Genomic DNA, 27,202 nt, shown 5'->3' on the forward strand with positions numbered 1-27,202 from the left:
AGTAAAATAGAGAAGAGGTATTAGTATACACATTCAATATTAGAAAAGGGGTACATTAAAATATTTGTATATTATATTTGTACAGTACATTAAAATATCTGATATATTTACCTGGTTATAAACCATAGGTTACAAGACATCAGAATTTTAAAGGAAGTCCAATTTAAATGTTATGACATCAAAGTTATCCAAATAAAAAGAAACTAAGTAAGACAACAATCCTTATACTCCCTCTAGTTTATTAATTTAGGCTTCCAAAAAAATGAAAGAAACGGAATTTCTGAGTCTATCAAGAACTTCTTCCTCCTGTTTTTTATAATTAAAAACTTTTATACTGTTGTATAAAACCCTTGTGTGGTCTAACATAGGAGTCTAGGGTGTGACATTTTAATGACTCAAATTTTTTATGTATTTAGGGATCATAATCCACTCTTGTATCCACAACCATCATGCACATTACAACTTTACACCTGTGTCAGCTTCCAAGAACACAATGCCACACAACCAGCTACAGAAGACCAATCTGGAAAGAACGTGTTAAAGGAGCTTCCCCAACATTTTGTGACCAGCTCCTTTCAGAAGTGAGAAAACTGTACTTCACAATCATATTCCAAACAGTGATCTGTTGACCAGCAGCCTCAGCACCCACTTGAGATCTTTTTAGGAATACACGATCTCACCTGAGACCTACTGTTTGTGAATCTGCTCTATTATTGAAGAATATTAAATTCTGTTATAAAGGTCAAGAAAACAAATGAATGGATGAAACTCGTAAGTGATGGTCAGTAATGGTAAGTAAGCTAACAGCTTAGGAGGTAAAGGCAACACTCCGAGGCTCAATTAGATATAGATAATAAGAACTTATAAGCTTCTAAAACGAAGGCCAAGTTCTTAAGATATGTTAAAAATAGGTAAGTTAGTAAGCTGTAAGACATTCCAAAATAGAAAATATGATGGAACAAACAAGAGGTTCACTTGTAGAAAAGAAAAGGATGGAATGACCAAGTCATCATCGTGCCATCTCCGGACTGCCAGACACGCCATCTCTGTATCAGCCACCCACCGAGGACGCCCAGCCTGGTCTTACTCCAGACCCGCCGGTGCCTGTCCCAACAAACACAAAGAAAACCCAGGGAAACTGGCAAAGCTACAGCTGTATGTAAGTGTACTTGTACCCTCTCTCGTCTGTAGAGCAAATACCATGATATCATGAGCTGAGGGGATTATTAGTATCTGGAGCCCTTGCTCAAAATCAGCTGTGGTCCTCATAACCGCACCCTCAATGGGAAGGGTGATGTGAAAGCGAGAAGGTCGGGACATAGGAATATCGCATACCCGGGCCTCAGGTCGTAGGTCGTGTGGTCCTTCCAACCTTTGCACCTTAGCTGTGTTAACTTTCCCCATGGCTTTCCTCTTGCTTCTGGCTGTTTAAACTGATTTGATAAATACTGTGATTCAAACATTTAACTTGCTGAGCCTATTCCATAACCCGTGGGAAAGCCGATGGTCTACTTGGAGGCTAACCTTTGCATCAAGGTGATTTCCCCCAAAATACCTACTGAATCAGAAATCTGCATTTTAAAAGATCCCCAGGTGATTCATGAGCATATTAAAGTTTAAGAGCACTGAGCAAGACTATCTGAAGAAAGAGAACGACAGAAATTTGGATCTCAGAACTATACTCTGAACACCATCCCGAATAAAAGGTCTCATATATGCCCTGTGTACCAACTCAGAGCCCCAAAAGAGAAAGAGAATGCTAAGGGACCCACTTTCAACAAGTATCATGTAAGATTTAGAGAAGCACTGCTGCCCTTGGTGATTCTCCTTTGAACCCCAGCTCTGTAAAGCTCCATACAGTTGGAGAAAACACTCAGAAAAATACAGCAGAACATAACTTAACATCAACCCTGCAATCCCCTTCTTGCTAAGGGAATTAGGAAAATACCCTTTTTCTTCTATGCTATGTTTCAAGAACATCTATCCAAAGGACATAAGGGTCCCAGAAACAGAGAAAGGGTTATGACTGCCTTAAAAAGGTTACAGGGACCTTAGAAAGAGAATCCAAGAACAGTTCAGCAGAATAGCCTGAGAAGCATCCTTAACGGGCTATCCACTCCCCACCTCCCAGCAGTTCCTGACCTGATCGGCTCCAGTCATTTTATGTATTTATTACATTTTATTGTATATTGCACTGTTCCCCACACATAGTAAGGGCTCAGTAAATGTTCCAAATTAATAGAAAACAATAATGAAAAATATCACCCCTTCTCGCCTGGATTCATTTAAAGCAAATCTAATTAATTCAATCTCTTGGTTTTGAGAAATTCCTGAGAATGAAGGCTAATTCCAGATCTCAGATTAGCATGGTTCATAACACTCTCTCATTCCGTATCTCAAACTTGGATTTTATATTTTCCATTATTAATCAATTCCAGTCTAATTTTCCACAACACTGTGAAACATGTCAATCTATCCACTAAGAAACAATCCATTTCTAAATGTCAGCAACAATTATGTATAAGTAATATGCTACACAGGAAAGATCAGATATCATTTTGATGCTTTTCTAGGTCCAGATTTAAGACATCTTAGGAAAGTATCTATTTAAAACATCTACAGAAGAACTGAAATAAAAACTGAGGAAATGATCACACACACACAAAGATCATAAACAAGATGTAAAACGAAAGTCTAAAAGTGTTGAGAATATTTACTCTAGTGAAGAATAAGGTGAGAATATCAGGAAAAGAATATAAAAGTTCTAGAGATCATTTCTATAAAGAGTATGTAACCTATGGTTGCTGAAAGAGGGATATGTTTAAATTTCAAAAGAAAAGATTCAGGTTGGAAATCATAATCTCCCATTCCACAAGGGAATCTCTACAAAAAGAATAAGAAAACATACATAGGGAATGGCTCAGCATATTCCCTTCCAAATGGTCTATCAAATCCTATTCAATCCATGCATTTAGCACGGCCAAGGACAGTTACAGTCCTCAGAGGACATTAGACTTTTCAGCACAGGTTTTCAGACTTTTTACATGGGTTTTAAATACCAACTGTTGAAGAACTGACTTCATCAGCTCACACAGGAAAGAGGTAATATTATAGATTTGTGTCTTCTACATCTAACAGCATGAGCACAGACACATGATAAGCTTTCAATAAATACTTGCTGAATTTCATTATTACCACCCTCTGAGGCAAAAATCCTCATTGGAGAATAATCTAAACACTACCATCACCAGCACCAGTAGAAAAGTAGTTCTCAAAATTTCCAAGTGAATCCACTTACATGTTAAACAATGAGAACAAGAAAGAGTAATTGTCTTATTCATTACAAAGGGCTAAGAATGAATCTTCTGTTTGCAAACTTAATCCACTCTAACTAGTACTGTTAACTGCCCATAAAACCTGGTGCATTATCTTTGTTTCACAAACCTTATGCTTGATGTTCTTGATAAAATGTGTTACAACTTATATGTATGTACTCTATTTCATTCTTTATTATATAAAATAGTTTATTATATGAAAATTAAAAGGCAAAATGCTTTTTGTTATAAGCAATAGCAGGAAAAAAAATCACTTGAATTTCAGAATATCATACTCCAAACCTGGTTTGTTCACCAATGAACAGCCATATTTCAATGAGAAATCCTTTAAAATGCATTAAACCCAACACCGTGCGTTATATTTTGTGCAGCACGGGACCCAAATACAAGGCTGGTGCCCCATTTGGTTGAGTGGGTAGTGTTCTACTTGATAAATTTTTGTAAGCTGCTATTCCCCCATTAGGGAGTTAGTCACTGGTTTTAACAAACTCCTTGAAGAGTTCATTTCAGTTATTCCTGCCTTGCTCAATGTGAAACAATTTAATCTTATTGCTTTCTTCCTAAGGGGTAGAAAGATGATGTTCAAAGGAAAGCACTTGGACAGGGAACATGCATGGTGAAATTAAGGAGCTCTCTGGGCAGGCCTGAAGGAAAGACACCTCTAAAGAGAGAGCCTAAGAATGGGGGGTGGGGGTGGAGGGGAATAGAGGGGAAAGGTTCACAAAGTAAAGTGGGAAAACACAGCAAAGAAACTTAGCTTACTCAGAAACCACACTCACATCTCTAGTTATTTTAAACATAGTGTAACTTGGCATGGCCCATTCTGATCCAGAACTTTTGTCTTACACTAATGAAATGAAAGTCTGCCTACTAACACCTAAAATAATTTCATAGATTATTACTTTATTTCAAATTAGTATTTCATAATTAAAGCAAAGTCAAATTTCTCTTTGCTTTGTAAATTATCTCTCTTACAGCCTTATATGGAAGTTTCAAAAGATGGAAATAACAATAGACAGTGATTTCAGATTCTTTTAAAAGATACCATATCAAATTCCAAGTCTATCATATATACACACTGGACAAGCTAGGAGTCCCTAGAAAGTGGTTTCCAACTACACATTCTACCACCACAACCCTTCAGATTCCCCTAGAAGGGCATGCCAGATCTTAGGACAGAGGCTGATGGGCAAGTACACTTTGAAAAATCACTCCAGGAGACTGTGATACTCAACCCACCACCTCCTGCCCCTCCCGCCATTATCAGCTAATAATGTTTCACCACCCGCCACTGATGTACATTGTGTTATTTCTTCTACACCAAATGTTAACTAAATGAAGTCATCAGAATAGAGCATCTGAATTCAAATGGCATTTATCCAGCTTTTAAGAGGTCAAAACATATATGTGAATGCCAAATCAATTTAATTTCCTTTCATAAAATTTCATTTCAGGACTACATCACAAATTCTGAACTCAAAGCTACTCACAGTCACAGCTTTCCAATTAAAGTATTTAAGTCCGCTAAGACATTTCCATGAATCAAACTTTCACTACTAAGTAGCAATACAAAAAAGAAAAAAAGTTAAGTTCCTACATTCTTCACAATCCACTTACACTTAAGTAAGAGAGAACTCGGATTTTTTAAGCAATTAAATAAAGACTATTATTTCAAGGTCAACCATACCTCTCTCATTATACATTATGCCTCATAACCTAGAGTGTCCAGATTCAGAAAATTTTATTACTTATGGGGACTTTTAGTGAAACTAGTTAAAGAGGTAATTCTATTTCAAACTAACACTCCTGGTTTTCAGTGTTCATATTATTCATACTCCAGTCCAATGGAATGTATCTCACAATCCCCAAACTTCTTCAACTTTACTATTAGTCAATACTGGTTTAAGCAACCATAAAGCATATTAGGAAATACGTGGACACCTCCGAAACTTCTAAAATCACTTGACAACATGTGTATATCAACAACCGTGAATTCCTTATAGTTGTCAAATCTATTCTACATACATTTAGGCCCAAATACTAAGAAAAAAAAAAAAAAAAAAACTTAGAAAAAACTTCAAAAGCAAACTGAGAAAACATACTTACCTTAATTGGAGCACTACTAAACTTAATTTTCCTATTTGCTGGGATGTCTTCTTCTTCTGGCAATCCAACAATTTCCGAGTATTCCATATCAGGTTGATAATAATTGTTTTCATCACTCTCTTCCTGCTCATCCTGCTCAGTGCCTGTCTCTCCCCAGTCTGAATTATACCTGGATCTTACCCTGTATACATTATAGTCACTGTGCATGTAAACATGGGTACTCTCAAAATGATCTGAATCTTCAGGTACTTCCTTTCCACACCTGGATCCAGAAGCAGCAGCAGAGGTAAAATCACCACCTGCAAGGTCTTTCTTCTGATGCATTGCTGCCTCACTCCCAACTAAATTAGCTTCGGCGTCTTCTAAAGGTTCATTCTGTGGTGAAGGGATTTCTGACTCTGGCATTGCCTTATTTTCAGCACAAGGTTCTTCAGGAATGTCTCTGTCAATCCCGACAGGAGTCTCTTGGTTAGATGTGGAGTCCTCGGCGTCCTTGCTCTGCTGTGTCTCTTCACTGGGCACTGGGGCTAGAGAGGTACTTTTCAAAGCCACTTCTGGTACTGGAGTTGTATGACCCTTCTGAGCATCCTCTGCATCATCACCGTGTTTGCTTGGAGGAGCCCAAGAATTAGAATCCTTAAGGTGACCAAAGGTGTCAAGATTTGTAACAGTAACAGATGGTAGATTCAGGGGATAATGCCCAGTCACAGAGTAGTCGTTGTTCTCTGCCTTCTCAGAAACAATGGCACTGGGGGAATCGGTGTTCTCAAATACTGCACTCAGTTGACTCACAGTTGGGGAGACAGCCTCTGTCCGGGAGCTAAGGCTGTCCAAGGAATCGGTACTGCCTCTGTTGGACTTCGAGCCACCCCATTCATCCTGAGGTTCACTCCCTCCAGGTTTCTCTCTCTTTGGGGAATAGCGGTTGTTTTGTCCTGATTCATGCCCACTTCTCTCAAACATCTTCCGAGTTTCTGTGAACTTAGAATATGAAGGGCCATCGTACATTGTGTCAAATCTACTGATTCGTTCTGAAACGGAGGACTCCAACTTGACAACTGAGCCATCTGTTTTTTCCAGAAATTCTTTGGGCCTCATTCTTCTCTGCGGAGACGAAGGTCCACCTTTCCCCCTTGTTTTGGCAATGACTGCAGCATTTTCATTGGGTTCCATACCCATCTGCATGAATAGATTTTTAATTCTGTTGACGTTGGAGCCATATTTCCTCCCCCTGCTCTGCTGGGAGCCCTCACCTTCTTTTGTTTTTTGTTCCCCATCTGACTTGGGTTTGTCAAAGGTACTTTTCAGTGCCTGGAACTCAGTTCTATAAGCATTCCTGTGAGGAGAGGCACTTCTGAGAGTGGTTCGTTCACCTGAAGACTCGGTTTTCAACATTTTTACTTCAGGGGTGAAAAGCCAGTGTTCATAATGATCAGGAAAAAAAAAACCAAAAAAACAAAAAACAAAAACAAAACACCTCTCTTCTCTAATCACCAGTATTTGGTCAAGAAAAAGTACCTCTCAAATGGCATACTGTATCAGTGATCCTCCCAACAGGTGTATTAGGAAATTATTCAGTCAAGAGTTACACAAAATGGCTTTTTCAAAGCAAGACTAGAGGTTCATCTGTAATAGAAAAGAATGAATTTCTAAATTCATTTACTTATTTGAACTTAAGTTTCATCAATTAATAATACACTTTTGAAAGTGGCTTAGCCATATGTCAAACAGAAAAAAAAAATTACTTATTGGAATGGGAATTTAAAAGCCAAGTTATACCTCTGATTGGTCTTGGGTAACAAAAATGTTTCAAACACAATTTGGAGACCCCTAGAGAAATCACACACTAATACACAAGTCACACATAAGTACAAGTACACTACGTTAGCCTAAGTTTCTGTTGCTTTTGTGAATGACCTTCAAAGAAACCAGCAGTTCACAGATCTTTAAGATATCATCAAACTGTTCAGAAAAAAATGAATTTCATTTGGGATGCTCCACATCAGGTAGAATTTATTCTTTCTGTATAAGCACAATTAAAAGTTTGGATTCTATGTTTCCAAAGTCCAAAGATGCCTACAGAGGCTTAACTCTCTCTGGTCCAATATTCTCATTTACAGCATTCCCAAAGCAACATTAGTACATTTTCAGACCAAAACAAGCAGAAGAAAGTTCTTAAATGAAAATAAGTTTCACTCTAAGTGCACTCACATCTAATACCTGGAAGTTTCCTAAGAGTGGATACTATTAATTATAGAGTGAGATGTAGACTATCATGGGAATAAATGCAGGAGAACGTGACGATCAGAAAGCAAGTATCACATGAAACCTCTTTTCATAGTCCTGATTTGTTTACTCCCACTTGCCTCTTACTAGGAGCTCAAAACGCAACGCAATACATGCTCGCTGGTCTCCACTAGCCCACAGCTGGATTTTATATCAATATGCCATTAATCAAATATTTCAAGATCTGCTGAGGCGCAGACAATGTAGTCCTAAAGATTTTTCATTTTGTTTTTTGCTTTGTTTTGTCTTTTAATATTAGGCCGAGCCACATCACCCTCACGCACAATCTTCGACTTAAACCGCCTCCGAACTCGGCTTCTGGCCCAGCACGCATGCATGGCCCATGCAGACAAACAAGAAAGGCTTGAGAGTGTGGTGCCTGTTTTTTGGTAAAGCATCGACAATCGCCTTGTCCCCTGACATTTGCTGAAGCCTTACACACCCTCCCCTCCCCCCTACACAGCCGCCCCACTCCCTCCCCCGGCCAATTCGAACCCGCGGGGGGCGGGGGCGGGGGCGATGGGGCCGCCGGGGGACTCAAAACCTGCCCTCACAAAAGACAAACATAAATAACACCAACTTGAGAGGCAGCCGGTTCCCAAGCCTGGTTCGGGACGCAATCCCTCGGCCCCGGGGCAGGGCCGGGAAAGCAGGTGACGCCAAGCGCTATGGTAGGAGGTCGCAGTCTAGCTTTGTGCCAAAAAGCACCTGAAGTCCTAACACATTGGCTGCGGCTCCCGGCGGCTGCCAGGCGGATCCCCGTGTGGCACGGGGAAAGCCGAGCTCCCTGGCCACATTAAAAAAAAGAAAAAGGAAAAAAATTGCAGGGTAATGATAATAAATCCCTTTGTTTTTCCTCCCAACGTGCCAGGAAACAATAGATCCCACTGATAATGCCTCCGATCCTCGCCCTATCGCTCCCCAACCACAACCCACCCCCACCCCCAGCCTGCAACTCAGCCTTTGTACGTCCCGATGTTTTTCCTCTTCATCGCCACCCTCCCCAACTCCTCGCCCCGCGCACTGCCTCCCCCTTACCGAGCGGGAGCCGCCGCCGGCGGGGAGGGTCGGGCGGCCGCGGCTCCCACCCCCCCTTCCTCAGAGGCGCCCCCCGCCCCACGGTGGCCGCGGCTCTCTCCGCGCCGGCCGGCTCGGCGCCCCTCCACCCGCCGCTCACGGCGCAGCGCGGAGGGCGGCTGCGGCGGCCGCTTCCACTCGCGCCGCGGCCCCCACGCGCGGCCAGCCGGCGGCGGGCGGCCCCGGGAGGCGCGCGGCGCTGCCCAACGCCATTGCGGGCGGCCGGGCGGGCGGGCGGCGGCCCGGGCCGCGACACGCTCGCACACGCGGGCCGGCCTGGGGCGGGGGGTCCCGGCGCGGAAGGGGCTTGGCCCACGTGCGGCCCCCCGCGCCGGGCCGGTTGGGCCGCCCGGGAGCCGCGGTGTAGTGGGGGAGAGGCCGCGCGGGTGAGGAAGGCCCAGGGTAACAGGTGCCTCACCTCGGCTGATGGGATTAACTCTAGGGCCGCAGAGAGAGGGAGCCCGGCAGCAAAATCCCAGGAGAGGGAGAGAGAGAGGGAGCCTCTGGCGGCCAACGGAGGGCGAAAAGCACCGGCCCGCGGCGAGGCCGCCCCACCCCCGGCCGTGGGCTACGGGCCTCCCCGGCCTGGGGCAAGGCCTGCCCTTCGGGGACCCGGCCGCCTTGCTGCTCCGGGGGTTGGTTCGGCGGGAACTGGGGTAGCGATTGGCTCGCTGCTGGGCCCCCACAAAGTCTGCAGTGAACTTCATGACCCCAGGGCATCTAAACCCCCAGGCCACTCTCCAGGCCCGGAAGGCCAACACTTAGGCCACTGTGCCCCGCCTAACACCCACCTTGACCTCAAGTCTCCACTGTTAAAAGGAAAAAGATGAGGAGTTCTTCTGACTTTTGCGTCAGGATGGAGTTTTTCAGACCCCCACCTTCCCCCTTTTATCACTGCTCAATCCCCCTTGCTCCCCTCCCCAAAAAGACACCACAAGTGTTACAGCCTTGCGGCAAAATATAAAACTGGTCATGACAGTCAATGTGGACCTTTAAACCAATCCTCCCAAAGACTCCACAGGGCAGAAATGACTAAAGGATCATTTTTCAAGAAGGGAAAACCGTAACTCTCATAGAAATATAAAATAAAAATGTGTCAAATATCATTTGACTGATTAATTAGGGAGCGAATCGCAAATTGTTACAACCCATTCCAACAAGGATGTGAAAAGCAGACCTTATGGACAATCAGTAAAGAGGCAGAACTGCTTAATATTCTATAAGGCGCAAAAATGAAATGTTTTGAATTATCTCTTCTACAGGGAAGTAATGGTATCTCTAAAAAACAAAGTAATTTTGCATTTCTATAGATAAGAACATTTACATTTTCATTAATTTCTACAGCCTATGAAATAGTAAAATGGCCTTGTCAAAGGTCAAAGGTGCAGACTCCTGTAGAACCAAAAAAAACAGAGTCCTGTAGATAACATCCAGCCTTCCATTGAAAGGACACCCAGTGATATTTGCCCACTTCAAAGTCTTAAACAAGTTTTCCCAACAGAACTATTATTATCTGCATTTCCCAGATGGGAAAACTGAGGTTTAGGTTTTTTAACTTACCCATAGCGTTATCAACTAGTAAATGATTATAGTTAGATATGAACTCCAGCAAGTCTGTATACAGAATCTATACTCTAGGAGCAAAATCTCTTCTCACTTAATTTCAAAAGGCCTTTGTAGCTACTCAATTCTAAGTATCATTTATCTTGAACGGTGAAGTTTTTTCTTCAAGCTCACCAAATTCTGGGTGCTTTCCCAAGAAATTGGCATTCTCTGTCTACAAAGTGGATGTCACTTCTATAAGCATAAACAGATGTAGCAGGCAATGTGAGGGGGCTGTGGTTCCAGTCTCCACTTTTGGAAAGAACATTTGTGCTGTCTGGGATAATTTAGTGGAAAAGTTCCTGTCATTTATTTGCAGTATGGAAACCATGTTTTTTAGGAGAATAACCTAAATAAATGCAAGAACCTAATCACTGAGTTCTGTCTGTAGAAGAGGGGGCAGAGCTGGCAATAAAATCAGTCTTACACCTCTTTGCAAAAAGATGATTCATACAGAAAAGCAACCTAAAGAATTTGGTTGCTTTGGGTTTCTTTTTTTTTTTTTTTTTTATGTGAACCTTCTGGATAAATTCATACTGAAGGAATGAATGATAGAGTTTTTAAAACATAATGCTGATAATTTTAAGATTTCTTGATTGCCCACATTCTACTTTCCAGTTCTACCACTCATCTGTTTCAAGGGTCTACTAGACCAGTACTAATCCAATACATGTGGCTATTTAAATTACTTAGAATTAGGGGTGCCTGGGTGGCTCAGTCGTTAAGCATCTGCCTTCGGCTCACGTCATGATCCCAGGGTCCTGGGATGGAGCCCCACATCAAGCCCGCATCGAGCCCGACTCAGGCTCCCTGCTCAGCAGGACTCCTGTTTCTCCATCCCCCACTCACCCTGCTTGTGTTCCCTCTCCCGCTGTGTGTCTCTCTGTCAAATAAATAAATAAAACCTTTAAAAATTTTTTAAATAAAATAAAATAAATAAATTACTTAGAATTAAATACAATTAAAAATTCAGTTCCTTGGGGCGCCTGGGTGGCTCAGTCGGTTAAGCGGCTGCCTTCGGCTCGGGTCATGATCCCAGGGTCCCCGGGTTCGAGCCCCGCATCGGGCTTCCTGCTCGGCGGGGAGCCTGCCTCTCCCTCTCCCTCTGCCTGCCTCTCTGCCTACCTGTTCTCTCTATCTCTCTGTCAAATAAATAAATAAAATCTTTTAAAAAAAAAAATTCAGTTCCTTTAGTCCCACTAGCCACATTTGAAGGACTCAGTGGTTAGTGGCTACCCTATTGGACAGTGTAGATACAGAACATTTCCACCACAGAAATTTCTTTTGGACAGTGCTATCCTAGACAACATTTGCATTTCTATAAATTAAAAAAAGTATATTGATTTTATAAGGGTTAAAACTTAGTTCAATAGATCATTAATGTATTGAGGATACAAGGTCATAAGTTTTGCATGTTCCAGTTGGAAAGGGGCTAGAGCAGTGTTAGGGTGTAAAAGGTGATGTTTAGTATTGACATGCATGGTCTACAAAGTACAATGCTTTGGGAGAGATGATTTTCCCATATGATTTTTTTTTTTATAAGTCCTGGAGAATACTGTGGACTGTTATTCTTAGTTCCTTTGTAATCAGTAATACCATTATTAGTAAAAATGGACCATAAGATTAGTAGATAAAAAGCACAAAATGTAGGGACACCTGGGTGGTTCAGTTGGTCAAGTGGCAGACTCTTGATTTCAGCTCAGGTCATGATCTCCAGATCATGTGATCAAGCCCCGCCTCAGGCCCTCCTGCTCAAACGCTCTCTCTCTCTAAAATAAATAAATAAAATCTTAAAAAAAAAAAGTACAAAATGTATTCTATGTTGTTTTAGGGGTTTTCTCAATATGTTTTTAAAGTTCTCATAATGGATATTCTGAGTAACTAGTCAAAGAATTATATTATTCACAAGTATAAGTGAAATATTAGGTGCAGTTATTAAGCCTAAATCAAGCCTAAATCAAATTTTAAGACTAGGTAATATTAACTAAGCTAAGCCTGAAGACTGCCTATCACTCCATAATTTAATGCAGGAAGGCACCTGGCTGATTGTATGTTAACAGAAGGTTATGGAAAGAAAAGGATAGAACAAAGGTAAAGGTCTCTACAATAATTTCTTTATGGAATATGCAAAGTAATGGAAGAGCAATTTGTATAAGTAAGTTTACACATAGCTTTAGCATAAAAGGATATTTTACTCCTACTACTATTTCTTTATCAATACTAATAAGAAAAATGTGTTGATAGTAATGAAGCAACTTGGTTACCAAAAGTGTATTCATGACTGCTTATTTCACATTTGCAAATATCAGAGTGCTTTGTCCCCTTTAGATGTGAATGTTGGTATTCAGGTATCTTAAAGGTCCATCTTTTAAAATAACCATCCCTATTTAAGGGTAAAAATTTAAGTCTGTCTGACAGTGTTTTAGTCTTTTGGTATTTCACAGACACTCCATTGTAGAGATGAAATATATTTCTGTAAAATAGTGACAGAGTCCTTAGGCTTACATTCAGAATACATCAGAGAGCTCTATGATCAGTCTGATTTTGTGTTACTAGCTATGAAATTAAGCTTAAATCAATAAACAGATTTTTCTAATCTAGAAGGTGTCATTTCTGCCCAAATAAATTGATAAGATTCAACATTGCTTTCTACCTACATTCATGGCTTGGGCATGCCACCGAAAATTTATACCATCATCTTGATCCATTGATCCATTTCTCATTCTACAATACATCCAGTATCTTGGCTGTTCAGCCTAAAAGTAGGCTCGTGATGGGTTTAAGTACTTACTTTTTTTTTGAAAGTAATAAACTATAGAACTTCTTGGGATTCCTAGACATTTTTTAAGTTGCTATTAATTTCTTAGCTCTACAAAAAAAGTTCAATAGATTTACAGCATGTTTAGGTCAACATGATGCATCTTCTCTTTTTTCCCTATTTTTACTTTATTTGGTTGCCCACACAAAACACAGTAAACCAAGAGTTTTATTAGACTAGACATTGGTATGATGTTTTCATTACTGTCACTGCTTCTAAGTTTGAAACAATAGCTGCTATAACCATTCTTCTCAGTTTTCAGTTTTATAATAGTATAAATTGCATGTTTAAAAACAAGTGTGAGGTGTTTATCTGTCTCTACAGAAACTCGTTTTACTTTCAACAGATTAGCTCCTCTGGCAGAAGGATTCTGGTGGTGGTATTCTGCCAGTCCTCCAACCCACAAAGTGAACCTGAACTCTAGCATCTTTGGGATTGACATGTTGTCTACTCTGCTTCAGAAGAATTTTATATTTCAAATCAGAAACAAAATGGGAGAGGCATGGTAATCCTTCACTGGAAGAACAATTAGCAAAGTGTCAATTGAGATTCAAATTGAAAACACTTTGCTGGAATTCATATTCATTATTCTTTTACCTTAGAAATGCTAAGCCTATTTCTTGAGCTATTTGATAGCATAGCTCTTGTTTGCACACAATTGTTGGAGGAAAGAGTTGTCCAAAACACTCATAGTTGTGAAAATATGGAGAAAGGAATCAAAGAATAACAAAGGTATGTCAGTAGCTTCTCTATTCCATGGCATTAGCCTTGGTGGATTAAAGTTAATAAATAAACACCCCTGTTTGTCTGCAATTAAACAGGAAATTTCTTTGATTTTATTTCCATTTCCATTCTGGTTCTAGTAACAGAACTAGACCTTGAGGAGGTCCATTATAGTCCCATTTGGTATAAAATCCAAGTTATAAAAAACATTTTTTTAAAACTCTAGTATTAGGAGTGCCTAGGTGGCTCAGTCAGTTAAGCATCTGATTCTTGATCTCAGTTCAGGTCTTGACCTCAGGGTTATGAGTTCAAGCCCTGAACTCCATGCTGAGCTTAGAACCTACTTAAAAAGAAAACAAAACAAAACAAAACAAAACAAAACAAAACCCTCTAGTATTTAACTTGTAGATGTGATTATCTGCTTTTAGAAATAACAAGGGTGCCTGAGCGGGGCAGTTGGTTGAGCCACCAGACTCTTGGCTTCAGCTTAGATCATGATCTCAGGGTCATGGGTTCGAGTCCCAAGTCAGGCTCCCCACTCAGCTTGGAGTTTGCTTAAGACTTTCTCTCCCTCTCCCTCTGCCCTTACACCCGGCACTCTCTCTCACTCTTTCTCAAATAAATAAATTAAAAAAAAAAAAAAGAAATAATAAAAATTTTGTTCTGAGTTGTTAGTACATTTTCCATAGGTTCTTAGCTATAATCTTGATGTCCGGCATAGACTTTTATCAACTACCATTATTTTAAAATGAAGTTTGAAAATATATCATAATGCCTTACATGTTTCTACACCATTAAGTTTTTGAACTGGATGAATAATGAACAAGTACTTTTCCTAATCAGTGGGTAGATCTAGAGCAAACAACACTCTTGATCATGTCCTAGGACAGTACCCAGTGCTGTAATTGTATTTGGAAGTGTTGCTGGCCTTAGAGTTAGTTTCTTGATTAAGCCATGATAAATTTTTTCACTCAACTAGTGTCTTTGATTAGATTCTAAATGTGTAGATGGATCACATGCTTTCTGGGCTTTCTTGGTATTGTTAGAAGAAAAAAAAACTTTCAAACTGAAATTAGGAGGATGTAGTTTTTTTAAAATGTATTTGTATAAGTTAAAATAAAGAAACCAGTTAGTCTAGAAAATCTTGTATCTTAATCCTGCTCTTGACTTTTATCTAATTGAAGAAAAATACTGTTAAATTCTGCATTAATAATTCTCTGCCTTACAAGCCAAGTGTTTGTTTATTCCCTTTTAGAAGAAAGCCATGGACACCAAGGTGGTATATGTCCATGCAAAAAAAGGCAATATGCTATTATTTCCCATACTGAATTGTGGCAAAAACTTAAACAAGAATCTATCTTGTATTTTTTGTGACTACAGGAACAGTATAGTGAATAGTTGAAAACTACCTAATACCTAGCTGCATCCTCAAAGGAAAGAAATTCATATTTTATGATACTGAGAACAGAAACAAACACATTAAGGTGAGATGAAATTGAGCTGATATTAATTAAATTTTTAGAAGGGAGTTAAATACTACTGTTTCAACAAAACAAAAAGAAGATATGATCTTTGCCAGGAATGTAAATTTGACCTGTTGTAGCTTTAAAGGGAAGGAAACTGAATTTTGTGGATTTTTAAAGAATTTTTGCTTTGCTCTAGAATTTAACAAGCTACTCTGACATGATTTTGTGAAACCTGAATAACTTTCTTATAATAAATTACATGTCTTTAAGTACAGTGTGCTATAATTTAGCAAAGTATACATATTTTGCAAATTCATAAATTGAGCTCATCTCAAGAGCCTCAGAGATTAAGCAAAGCCAGCTACACGCAACCAAATGATAGACTACCACATGCTCATCCAGAGGAGAGTTGGACCAAGGCCAAATGAGGCATTTAGATGCATAAATAAATAGTCATTTATTATGTGTCGTAGCTTTATTTTCTGAAAGCAAATGCACCTTCAAAAATCTAACACTAAGCTTAAAATTGACACTGAGATACTCTCAGATGAGTGCTGACCCAGAAACTTACATATTTACATAGAGACACAGTTTCCAAAGTATTTGTACATAATCATCACCTCACTGAAACCTTTCTGATCGCTTCTCTGAAATTTTTGAATCACAAGGTCAATGCATACTATAATGACTTTTATTTTGCTCTAAGTAAAATTTTCTCCAACGATGGAAGGTAAGACTTCCCTGCAAGATTCTAACCCTGTGTTTGTGTATGTAAAACCTAAAAAATGTAAGAAACAAACAATTCAGAACTGATGCAAAATGTTTCTTAGAAATTACTATCTTTTAGGCTCATCATGCAGAAATCAAACACACAACTGATTTTGAATAGTTCTTGGTAGGATTTAGAAATTAAAAGAAAAAAGTAAATGCCTGGGATATTAGTTAAGTCCAAAAGAAACCAGGTGTGTGGCTTATAGAATCTTTATTAAATAATAAGACTCTGCTATATTCCTTGCTCATAAGAAAATTTGATTATCTGGATTTAATTCCCTGGCATAGTGCTAACGATGAACGTTAGCTATCCTTGGCTTGTTAAGGAATGCTTGGAGAGCAATATAAGAAAACACATAAATTATATTGCAAAATTTAGAAAGTATTTCTCTTTGTTAGCAGTATCACATCCACTGGCTCCAAACCTTGTGTGAAAATAAGAATCACCTAGGGGCGCCTGGGTGGCTCAGTCAGTTAATGCGTCTGCCTTCAGCTCAGGTCCGGGTCCTGGGATTAAGCCCCTGCTGAGAAGAGAGCCTGCTTCTCCCTCTCCTCCCAGCTTGTCATGCTTTCTCGCGCTATCTCTGTCGCTATCTCTGTCTCTCTCTCTCTCTCTCTCAAATAAATAAATAAATAAAATCTTCAAAAAAAAGTTAAAAGAAAAAAAGAAAATCAGAATCACCTAGAGAGCTCGATCAGATTTAAACGCCTGGGTTGTATGCCAGCCCTCCTAAGTAAGAATCTAGTAAATTCCAAAATGTTCCAAAGGTGATACTTTTGCGCAGCTGGACTGAGGATGGATGTTTGGGAAACACTAACTAGATGATGTAACTCATATTAGAATCTATAAGTTGCTGATGTCTAGTATATACCTACAGTTCTCATTCCTGAATCACTATTTGGTTACTGCTGTGTAGAGTGTTGTCATTTATGTGGGGAAGCTTCTGGGACCATGAGTAGGAGGTATCAGAAACCATGCTACTCCATCTTCCCTGCTATGGTTTTGGTTACAGAGGGCTACTCTTGGCTTTTTGGTTAAGAAAATCATGACAACCATTGCTTTGTAATTACTGTCCTGATTGGCTCTCTCCATCAATCCAAGTAGGCTAGAAAAACTTATAAACGTGGTACTCACATTTCTAAGAATCGAAAAGACTCCTTGAGTCCTACTCAAAACTTTCCTCTAACTTCAAAACTACACAGGAAAATTTTAATCTCTTAGAATGTATTTAAATTCGAGAGGACAGTGATAGGTTAGCTACCTTTGTTGAGACTTCAGAAATGTTTTGACCAACTGGTGGATACTTCTCAGAGCCACTGAAACTCTAATTCCATCAGAAAATGCAGAAGTTTTAGAAGCAGACAAATACTGAGCATGTTGTTGTAAGATCATTTTCAAAAAAGTAAAATCATGACTCCCGTACAGATTTTAAAATAAGAATGTGTTAATGTTTTTATTTAATTCATTAATGAGTAAACTGGCAAGATTTGCAACCAGTTCTTGCAGAGAGATAATTTTTTGAAAAAACACACATTTAAAATCAGAAATATTGAAATTAATGTATACAGGAAAGCAAAAATGGCCTGTTCCCCAGCAAGGGAGGAAGGCAGGTGAACCTCTATCTGACAGAATTTATAGGTCTATACATGGGAATTATTTTGCATTGCTATCAGCCACCTACTCTTTAAAGAGTTGTAAAATAGCTCAATGACAATGAAAATCTAGAATCAGATACCTGAAGGAATGTGATCTAAACAATGTAAAGTTTTCTGTTGAAGCATAATGTTCTTTTTACAATGTCAGACATCCATAAGGTTCCCCTTCTTTATTTTCAAACACTTACGTCAACAACCTTTGGGCTCTACACAGGAATGTTCATAACACCATTATTAACAAATAGCCAAAAAGGGAAAGCAACACAAATGTCCATCAAAGGATGAATAAATAAATAAAATATTGTATATCTATACGATGGAATATATTTGGCAACAAAAAGAAATGAAGTACTGATACATGCGACAACATGGTAAAGCTTGAAACATTAAGCTCAATGATAGAAATCAATTACAAAAGGCTACATATTGCAGGATTCCATTTACACAAAATGTCAGAATAGGCAAATCTTTAGAGACAGAAATTAGATTAGCTGTTGCTTAAGGCTGGGACTGGGGGGGTGATGCTGGTGAGTGACAGCTAATGGGTATGGAGTTTCTTTTAAAGGATAAAAGATGTTCTAAACTTCATGGTGGTGATCCCACAACCTTATGGGTATACTAAAACACTTTGATAAGTACACTTTAAATGGGTGAGATGTATGGTATGTATATTATATCTCAATAAAGCTGTAAGAAGAAAATCTTTTGACTAATCTATAATAAAGTCCACAACCATACAATTAATTGCCTAGATCAAGTATGATTCCCATATTTCAAATCGAGTTAATTTTATTGATTAACACTGTTGTCTACCACTGAATGGTCCTCTTATCGTACTAGACATATAGGTCAGGGCTAATTCTCATTATAGCCTAAGACCTGGTAAGCGAAAACTAAGTGGAGTAATTCAGATTTTTACAGTTATGTGAGAACCTGTACACCGTAAGTAAACAGAATTGGAAATTAAAAGTATGTTTCATCGAAGTATCAAAACAATAGACCAATAATTTCACTCTGTATTGGGATTTACAGAATCTGTGACTTGGGCTGAAGTTGCCTATATCATGCTTAAAATTCTTTCTGGAATGCAGTGAAGATAAACCCATATATACAGGTAATTCTTTGCCTGATTTGACATACCTAAAACATTAGAAGGGAATATGTGAGGTACTCATGGGCAGATAATCTCTGTAAACACTTGATTTTGTCATTTTATTTATTTTCTAAGATGTCTCACAATTAGTCAAAACTTTTTATATACATAAATAAGTATATATCAGGCAATGTGAGTGATTTTTAAACAAATATATCCAAAATTTATTTGTATCCAAACAATTCTTACCTCAAATCAATTTCTTAAGTCTACTTAATGAATGTTTTCATTCTTTGAAACAGAATTTGATGTTTATAAACAATCTAAAGTCATTCGTAGTTAAGTATGATATGAGAAATGCAAGTAGTGAATCCAGTTTTATTAAGTAGTTCATTGACTAGATCGGAGGCTAGTTCATAATGAAAGGGGAGCTCCGAAGGATAGTTCTTAGCATTATTTGAAAAACACGCGCTTGGGAGAAGACAACATTCATTTTGATGCATAATTTATGTGTTTCTTTTGTTTGTCATTTTTAATGGCACGTCTTTATTGTCATAGTATCAGTTAACAATATTCTAGTACTTATTATACAACAATTACTGTACAAATAAAAACAATCACTGCTTACAATGTAGTAGTTTCATTACAGTTTCATTACATAATGGGAAGCTGTCCTTACCATACTAGATAAAAATGTATGAGAGGCTGACACAGAGTACTTTCTCAAAGCCAGTTTTCATTGTTAAAAGTATGATTGTCTCATAGTCAATTTTCATTGTCAAAAGTGTGATTTCACCTTAAGAAAAACAAAGCTGGAGACCTCACACCTTCTGATTTTAAAACATACTATGAAGCTACAGTAATCAAAATAGAATGATACTGGCAAAAAGATCTATAGACCAATGGGATGGAATAGAGAATCCAGAAATAAACTCTTATACATATGACCAAATGATCTTCAACGAAGGTGCCAAGGCTGCACAAGGGGGAAAGGATGTCTTTTCAACTAATGGTGTGGGGAAATAGAATTATAAAGCTGCAAAAGAATGAAGTTGGACGCTTATGTTGACATCATATACAAAAATTAACTCACAATGGATTAAAGACCTAAACACTTAAGACCTGAATCTATAAAACTCCTAGAAAAAAACATACGGGGAAATCTTCATGACATTAGAATCAGCTATGATTTCTTGGATATGGCACTGAAAGCACAGATAACAAAAGCAAAAATAGGCAAATGCGACTGTATTAACTTGAGAATTTCTGTGGAGCAAAGGAAACATTCAACAGTGAAAAGCAACCTACAGAATGGGAAAAAATGCTTGCCAATCATGTATCTAATAAGAGGTTAATACCCAGAATATATAAAGAACCCCTAAAAATAATAATAATAAAATAAATAAATAACTCCTACAACTCAACAATAAAAAAAATTAATTTCAAAAGGAGCAAACGACTCCTTTTCTCCAAAGAAGATATACAAATGGCTGATGAACATACTAAAAGATGCTCAATATCACTAGTCATCAGAGGAATGCAAATCAAACCACAATGAGATATCACTTCACACCCATTAGAACAGCCATTATCAAAACAAAAACAAAAACAAGAAAATTCTCATTGTTATTGAGGCCGTGAAGAAACTGAACCCTTGTGCACTGTTGATAGGAATGTAAACTGGTGCAGCCACTATGGAAAACAGTATGGAGTTTCCTCAAAAATTTTTTAATAGAATTACCAAATGTTCCAGTAATCCCACTTCTGGGTATTTACCCAAAATAATTGAAAATAGAATCTTGAAGAAAGATGTGCACACCCATGTTCCTTGTGTTATTCATACCAGCCAAGATGTGGAAGCATCCTAAATGTCTGTCAACAGAAGAATGGATAAAGAAAATGTGGTATACGCATACAATGGAATATTGTTCAGCCTTTAAAAAAAAGAAAAAAGAAAAAAATCTTGTCATTTGCTACAACATGGATGAAACTTGATTGCATTATGCTAAGTGAAATCAGCCAGTCACAAAATTACAAATACTGCATGATTCCACTTATATGAGATATCTGAAATGGTCAAACTCTTAAACACAGAGAGTAGAATGATGGTTGCCAGGAGCCGGGGGACGGGGGGTGGGGGAGCTGCAAAAGAGAAATTGTTCAATGGATATAGAGTTTCAGCTTTGCAAGATGAAAACGTTCTAGAGCTCTGTTGTACCACAGTGTGAATGTAGTTAAATACTGCATTGTACAATTTTAAAAGTTGATAATAAATGTGTGTTTTTGACCACAATAGAAAGAAGTGGGATTTCATTGCTGCAGGGTAAACCTATAACAAAGCAAACCAATTTTACATCTATGATCATCCCTGGATAATCATCAAAATCAAAGTTAATTGGCAGGAGAAGGTAATTCATACACAAGTGTACTTTGCCAGGTTTCACGTTTCTAGCTTCACAAATGCCTCAGAAGGTACGGAAATTGCTTCCTTATTTTTCAGGGACTTTATTACTTAGCTTGGTCATAAAATCTAAGTGCCCTATATTTTGAAAATATATAAATACTTAAGCTGTTTTAACCTTGACTTTTGTATTTGTAATTGCAGGTCTGACTTCTTCTGTACTGATGCAGAACAAAAAGTCAAACAGCTATTTCCTCATAAATCCAGATGCCATTTGGATTCTGATTCTTTTCAAGGTAGTGGATTAGGTGTAGACACTGTGTCCAGTCTCGTAAGGAATGATTTTAGCTGGTCCAGTTTCACTCAGATTTATCTTTACTCTGATGAATGAGATACTGTCAGTTCTCTGATAGTTCTGCCATAAAGTTAATACCCTAAATTTGAGCCAGAGAGGTCTCCAATACTCACTGAACTCTGGAGTTCTTATGTCATTGGGCCTTACCCTTCCCTGTTGTGAAATTCTCTCTCTCATCATTCTGACCAGTAGATAACAGTAGGAACTGTGTATCTAGGTAAACTTGAACATCTATAAATGGCACATACATGTTCATTTCACTTTTTGACTTTAACTTAAGGAATCGAGTTGCATTTGTTTATTCATTTAAAAAAGCAGATTAACAAGGGGTGCCTGGGTGGCTCAGTCGTTAAGCATCTGCCTTCGGCTCGGGTCATGATCCCAGGGTCCTGGGATGGAACCCCGCATCGGGCTCCCTGCTCCGCAGGAAGCCTGCTTCTCCCTCTCACACTCCCCCTGCTTGTGTTCCCTCTCTCGCTGTGTCTCTCTCTGTCAAATAAATAAATAAAATCTTTAAAAAAAAAAGCAGATTAATAATACATTTGATAGATCTAATAAAGATCACACAGCTTGGTTATTTGTCTGCAACTTCATATTTAGTTGCATGAAATACTAGAATTTTAAAATATTTCTTGTAAACTAGACTGAAATTCCAGTATATTTCCTGTATATTTAGGTGTATGCTAGTTTATAAAATAAATGTGAGAAAACTAATGTACTGTATCAACTGATAATGCTTAACAACTGGCTTTGCACAGGGATTAAGGGTCCCTGGTTTGCAATATTTGCCAATTTCCAAGGTGTCATTACTCCAACCATGGCCAATTTCAAACTACCAACATACAATTCCTAAAAATTTAATAGTCAGCTCTCAGGCCAGTATGACCCAGTTCCAACTCATCACTGAAGAAAACCCACATATTATTAAAAATATATATATGTTCAGTAAAAAATATATATATGTATATTCAGTAAATTTTAAGCAATATATGCCTAAAAGTAAAATATGAGATTTAAAGTATGTTTGAGACTGTATCTCTTTGATATGAATTTATAAAAGGCACATTCTGTGACAATAGTGGGTTATGTCATCAGCAACAACTTCACTTTTCTCTAATAACATGATTTGCACTGGTATTTCTTTTGAAGTCCTGAGACATAGGTGGATGGTGTGAGTTAAAAAGAGAATTCAATAAAAGCAAGTCACTGAGAGATTCAAACAGTTAGATTTGAGACTTGGCTTAATTTTCAATGTCCAGTCTGCTCCAAAGGTAAAATGTAGGTTTGGGGAACCTCAGTCGGTTGATCCTCCAACTCTTGATTTCTGCTCAGGTCATGATCTCAGGGTTCTGGGATCGAGCCCTGAGCATGGAGCCCTGAGCATCAGGCTCCATGCTCAATGGGGAGTTCTTCCTGAGATTCTCTCTCTTCCTCTCCCTCCCCCACCCCTCACACTTGGGTGTGTATGTGTACTCTCTCTTATAAATAAATAAATCTTTTTTTTTAAATGTACGTTTATTATTATTCAGGTTTAGTGAAACCAACAAATTAGGAGGTAATTGCCACTGTAAAGATGGTTTGTTACTCACAGCAAGGAGGGGGGCACATCACGCAAGGAGGGGACCGCACAGGGAAGCACCAGTCAGGAAGCAGAGGGAATGAGATAGAAACATGGTAAGAGCCTCTACTGTGTTTTCTGTGGGAAGAAACAGGTGAAGCAAGGTAAGCAGGTTTAGGATTGGCTAGTTTGAATAATCCTAGCAGGCTCTGGGGTACAAAGGCTGTCTCTAGTTGTCTGATACCTGGCCCTTGGGTGATTAGAGCCGAGGAATAGTGGTCCTGGGTGTGAGAACCCAATAAAGGGGATGTCTCTGGGTATGGGCTCCGCCCTGGTTGGTTTGCCTTTGAAAAGTGCTCTCACAGGTACATTGTTAATGATAATCTCTATGAAGTGGCTTGGAAGGGGCAGTCCCTCCAGGGTCAGCAAGGCCCCAGATGTCAAAACATCAAGAACACACAAAATAAAAAGGCTTAATTAATACAAATGAAGAAATGTACTTGAAATACTTCTATCAATCTTCCAATAATAGTTCGCCCTGTAGGGATTATAAAAATTAGGCAGTAAGTAGTCTAAGACATATTCTTTGGTTAGGAATTTGAAATGAACATATTCTATTTTGCCAAATTAAGAACCCCCTGATATGCTCTGACGATCAACTAATGGACAAAGTAGGAGGATTCCTTCTTACAAAAATGAATGCCACCAAGGAGGCACATATTTGAATAGAAGACCAGAGTGCTTCCAGCAGACATGAGCCAAGAATCTATTTTTAGACAAAGTCAAGATTTTCTTCCAAAAGTAATTCTGGACCTTCTTAGTACTTAGATAAATGGATGAGGAAGACCTCAGTGTCCTACTTTAGAGAACAACAGTACATTACCATAATTATTTTTGCCTGGGGAATATTTACAGGAAATGATACATAAGATAACTCAATAAAGCACCCATAAAATACTGGATTTTCTAAAATATAATATTCTAGTGAACCTTCCAAGATGAAGTAGTTGCAAAATATACCGCTACATATATTGGTTTAATCTCCTGTATAGGATCAATCTGTATCATTCAGATATAAATTTAGCAAATATTGGCCAATGTCTACCCCCAACTAATAACTTACATTTACTACTGGTTGCTCTTAATCCCTTCTTTCTGGGAATAATTTAATAATAAGATAATGAGTAGTTTGTTGGGATAATAATTCATTCATAGACAATAAAAATATTTAATCAGGATATAGAATAGTCATATTTATGTCCCGTCAGTCAACAATGCTCCCTGGGGGGTGCCTGGGTCGTGATCTCAGGGTCGTGAGTTTGAGCCCCAAGTTGGGCTCCACAGTGGGCATGTAGCCTACTTAACAAAACAAAACAATTGCTTACTGAACATTTACCATATAGGAGGCATTGTGCTAAGCACTAGGAACTGTTATCCATAAATTATACCAAGTCATTAATTAGTCAGTTAATATACTTTCTCTGATCTTTGTGATACACCTGTGGTTAGATATGTATCTTCAATAGGTACTCATCAAAATACAAATTTTCATTTAGCTCTATCTCCTGAGTATTTATGTTTATTGCATAAAGCAAAGTACATCATGAATGAGTGAATATACTAAATTTATACAAGTGACCAAATCCACAAATAGAAATACATCTGTGTGTGCACAATTTTAGGCTTGGTTTTCTTGGTCTGTAAGTACCGTAGCTTCTCAAGTTTAAGGTTGGTGAGTAGAAGGGGTGAGAAGCAGTAAAAAGGCCAGCTCAAAAGGCAAACCTGTCTTCAGTTCATCTATGTAAATGCCTAGCTGGTTCTGTTAGTGCTCTTCAACTCCCAAGGCCCCTGTTACCTTGTTTTCTCATGGCCACAAACATTTCCTTTCCCCAGAAGAATCTCTTAATGCAGTGTTTCATTTCTTGACTTCCTCTTCTCCATTGTCAAACTTTCAAGCCTGGTGTTTCATCACAGCAACTTTTGGCTGTTGTTGCCAACTAAGCCTAGTTGGCCCTTCAACTACTGCTGAATTCATTTTAAAAACTATTAGTGGTTCTCATCAAGGCAAGTGGCTGGACCTTGGGACCAAGCGGTATGTTACAATGAAGGAAAGTCTTACATAAGATTCTTGGTCTGTTATTTTATTGGAGTTCATGCTTTTCCTTGTCAATTTATAGTAGTTCCTCCTACATTACATATTAGTCCCTTTCTGGTTCTAGACATTGCAAATATCACATGTCCCACTATGTCATGTCTCTGACGTTGATCCTTAATTTTAATGTACTCATATTCATCTCTTTTTTTGCCCTGGAATCTGTGCCTTTTGGGTTTTCTTTAAGAAATCCTTCCTTATATCTCTACCACAATGATATTCTCCTATATTATCTTTTTCTTTCTTTTTTTTTTTTTTAAGAAGGCTCCATGCCCACTGTGGAGCCCAGTGCAGGGCTTGAACTCACGACCCTGAGATCAAGACCTAAGCTGAGATCAAGAGTCGGATGCTTAACTGACTGAGCCACCCAGGTGTCTTTATATTATCCTTTTTTAACATGATTGTTTAGCTTTTCACATTTAGGTCTATCATCCATTTGGAGTCTGCCTTTTTATAGTGTTAGGTAGTGATCATGTTTCATAACTCTGGATTATTTTTATGGGAAATTGCCACATACTCATAGTAATAGCTATGGAAAAATAAGGAATATGAGTTTTTTAATCAGTTGTAGAAAAATATTTTGTACTTCAACAAAAAACTATGCATTGTCTATAACGCATGCTTCCAGTTGTCTAGTAATAGCCCTGTTCATTGTTTTTGAGCAATTTTGCACCTCTTTTTAAACTGCAGATAATGAATGGATATGCAGACCCTGTTGTCTAGTAGAGATTTGTTTGACTTCTCTAATTCCTGTAAAAAAATCAGTTTGCCTCCCTTTGTAATCTAATTCCTTTATTTCATATAAATTTGTGCTTGTTGACTTTTCCTTTGAACCAGTTTTAACATCTGTCTAGTTCTCTCATTGATTAACCAGTAAAATAAAATATTTAACACTATATGAGGATCATTTTTTTACATCTATCTGAGAGTCATCATTTTAATTTCTTCTGAGAATTATCTTTTAACCCAGTTAGAACAATTATTCATGATATATTAGCTAGCTAACAACTTTTTTCTCCAGATTTAAAAGTGCCATGTGTAAATTGAAATGATTTTTGAGATGTGACATTAATATAGCTATGCTTTAATGAAGAAGCCCTTCATTTATCTTAAAACATATCTTGTAGTGGCCTCTGGTCTGCTTGTATGTAAGACTGGCCCAGAAGAGATGCTTGAGCAAGTGATACTGAGGTTTCTTTCCTTAAGTTTGATGAGCCTGAAGCTCATTCCTTCAGCTTTATTTCGATTCCTCTACTTCCTGGCAAATGGAAAAGGACATAGTGCTTTCCTGAAGAAATAGGGTGGTATAGAAGCCGGGGCACAGGGGTACAAGAGCACCTGGCTGGGGGTTCCCAAACAGACCAGGTTCAGCCACTCACTGCTGACAGAATCCAAAGGCAGAGAGACAAGGGGTGGTGAAACAGGAAAGGAAGTTAGGTTCTGTAAGGCCCACACTGGAAAGACAGCGGGCTAACGTCTCAAAGACTATCTCCAAAGTGCCAAAAATACTTCCAGGTTTACATAAGGAAAATGTGGGGCAAAGGTGGGTGGGTACCTGCAGGAAAGCAGTGAAGGTCAGATCCATCATTGTCTTAGAGTCAATCATAGGTGGGGTCTTGCTGGCTCAAGGTAGTCCTTATTGCTTGAGGGACTAGTTTTGATTGCCATCAGGGGATGCTTTGCCCTCAGGGTATTCCACCTGAGCCAAGAGACAAGCTGGAAAGAACCCAGCTAGAAAGTTTGAGGTCAAAATGGAGGCAGCCAAAGTCCTCTTTCAGTGTAAGTTTAAAAAAAAAAAAAAAG

General features: G+C 38.6%; 1 protein-coding gene across 9 annotated transcripts in view; it reads right to left on the bottom strand.

The window, feature by feature from the left end:
• The window catches only part of PPP1R9A (protein phosphatase 1 regulatory subunit 9A), a 299,999-nt gene extending 291,081 nt beyond the window's left edge, over positions 1-8,918 (bottom strand). For 8 of the 9 annotated variants that reach the window (XM_064575255.1, XM_064575254.1, XM_045864680.3 and 5 more), the window contains exons 1-2: positions 8,766-8,918; positions 5,442-7,067 (exon numbers count right to left, since the gene is read on the bottom strand). In XM_064575255.1, the coding sequence (XP_064431325.1) occupies positions 5,442-6,836 (1,395 nt within the window). In that variant the 5' untranslated portion in view covers positions 6,837-7,067; positions 8,766-8,918. Of the gene's footprint in view, positions 1-5,441; positions 7,068-8,307; positions 8,524-8,765 lie in introns of those variants that run through there. The other variant, XM_045864677.3, reaches the window with a different exon arrangement.
• Positions 8,919-27,202: the final 18,284 nt, after the last annotated feature.

Source organism: Mirounga angustirostris, unplaced genomic scaffold (assembly GCF_029215605.1).
Source record: "Mirounga angustirostris isolate CCGP_5_RB_7025 unplaced genomic scaffold, mMirAng1.0.hap1 SCAF_12, whole genome shotgun sequence".
In the NCBI taxonomy this organism is placed as follows: Eukaryota; Metazoa; Chordata; class Mammalia; order Carnivora; family Phocidae; genus Mirounga; species Mirounga angustirostris.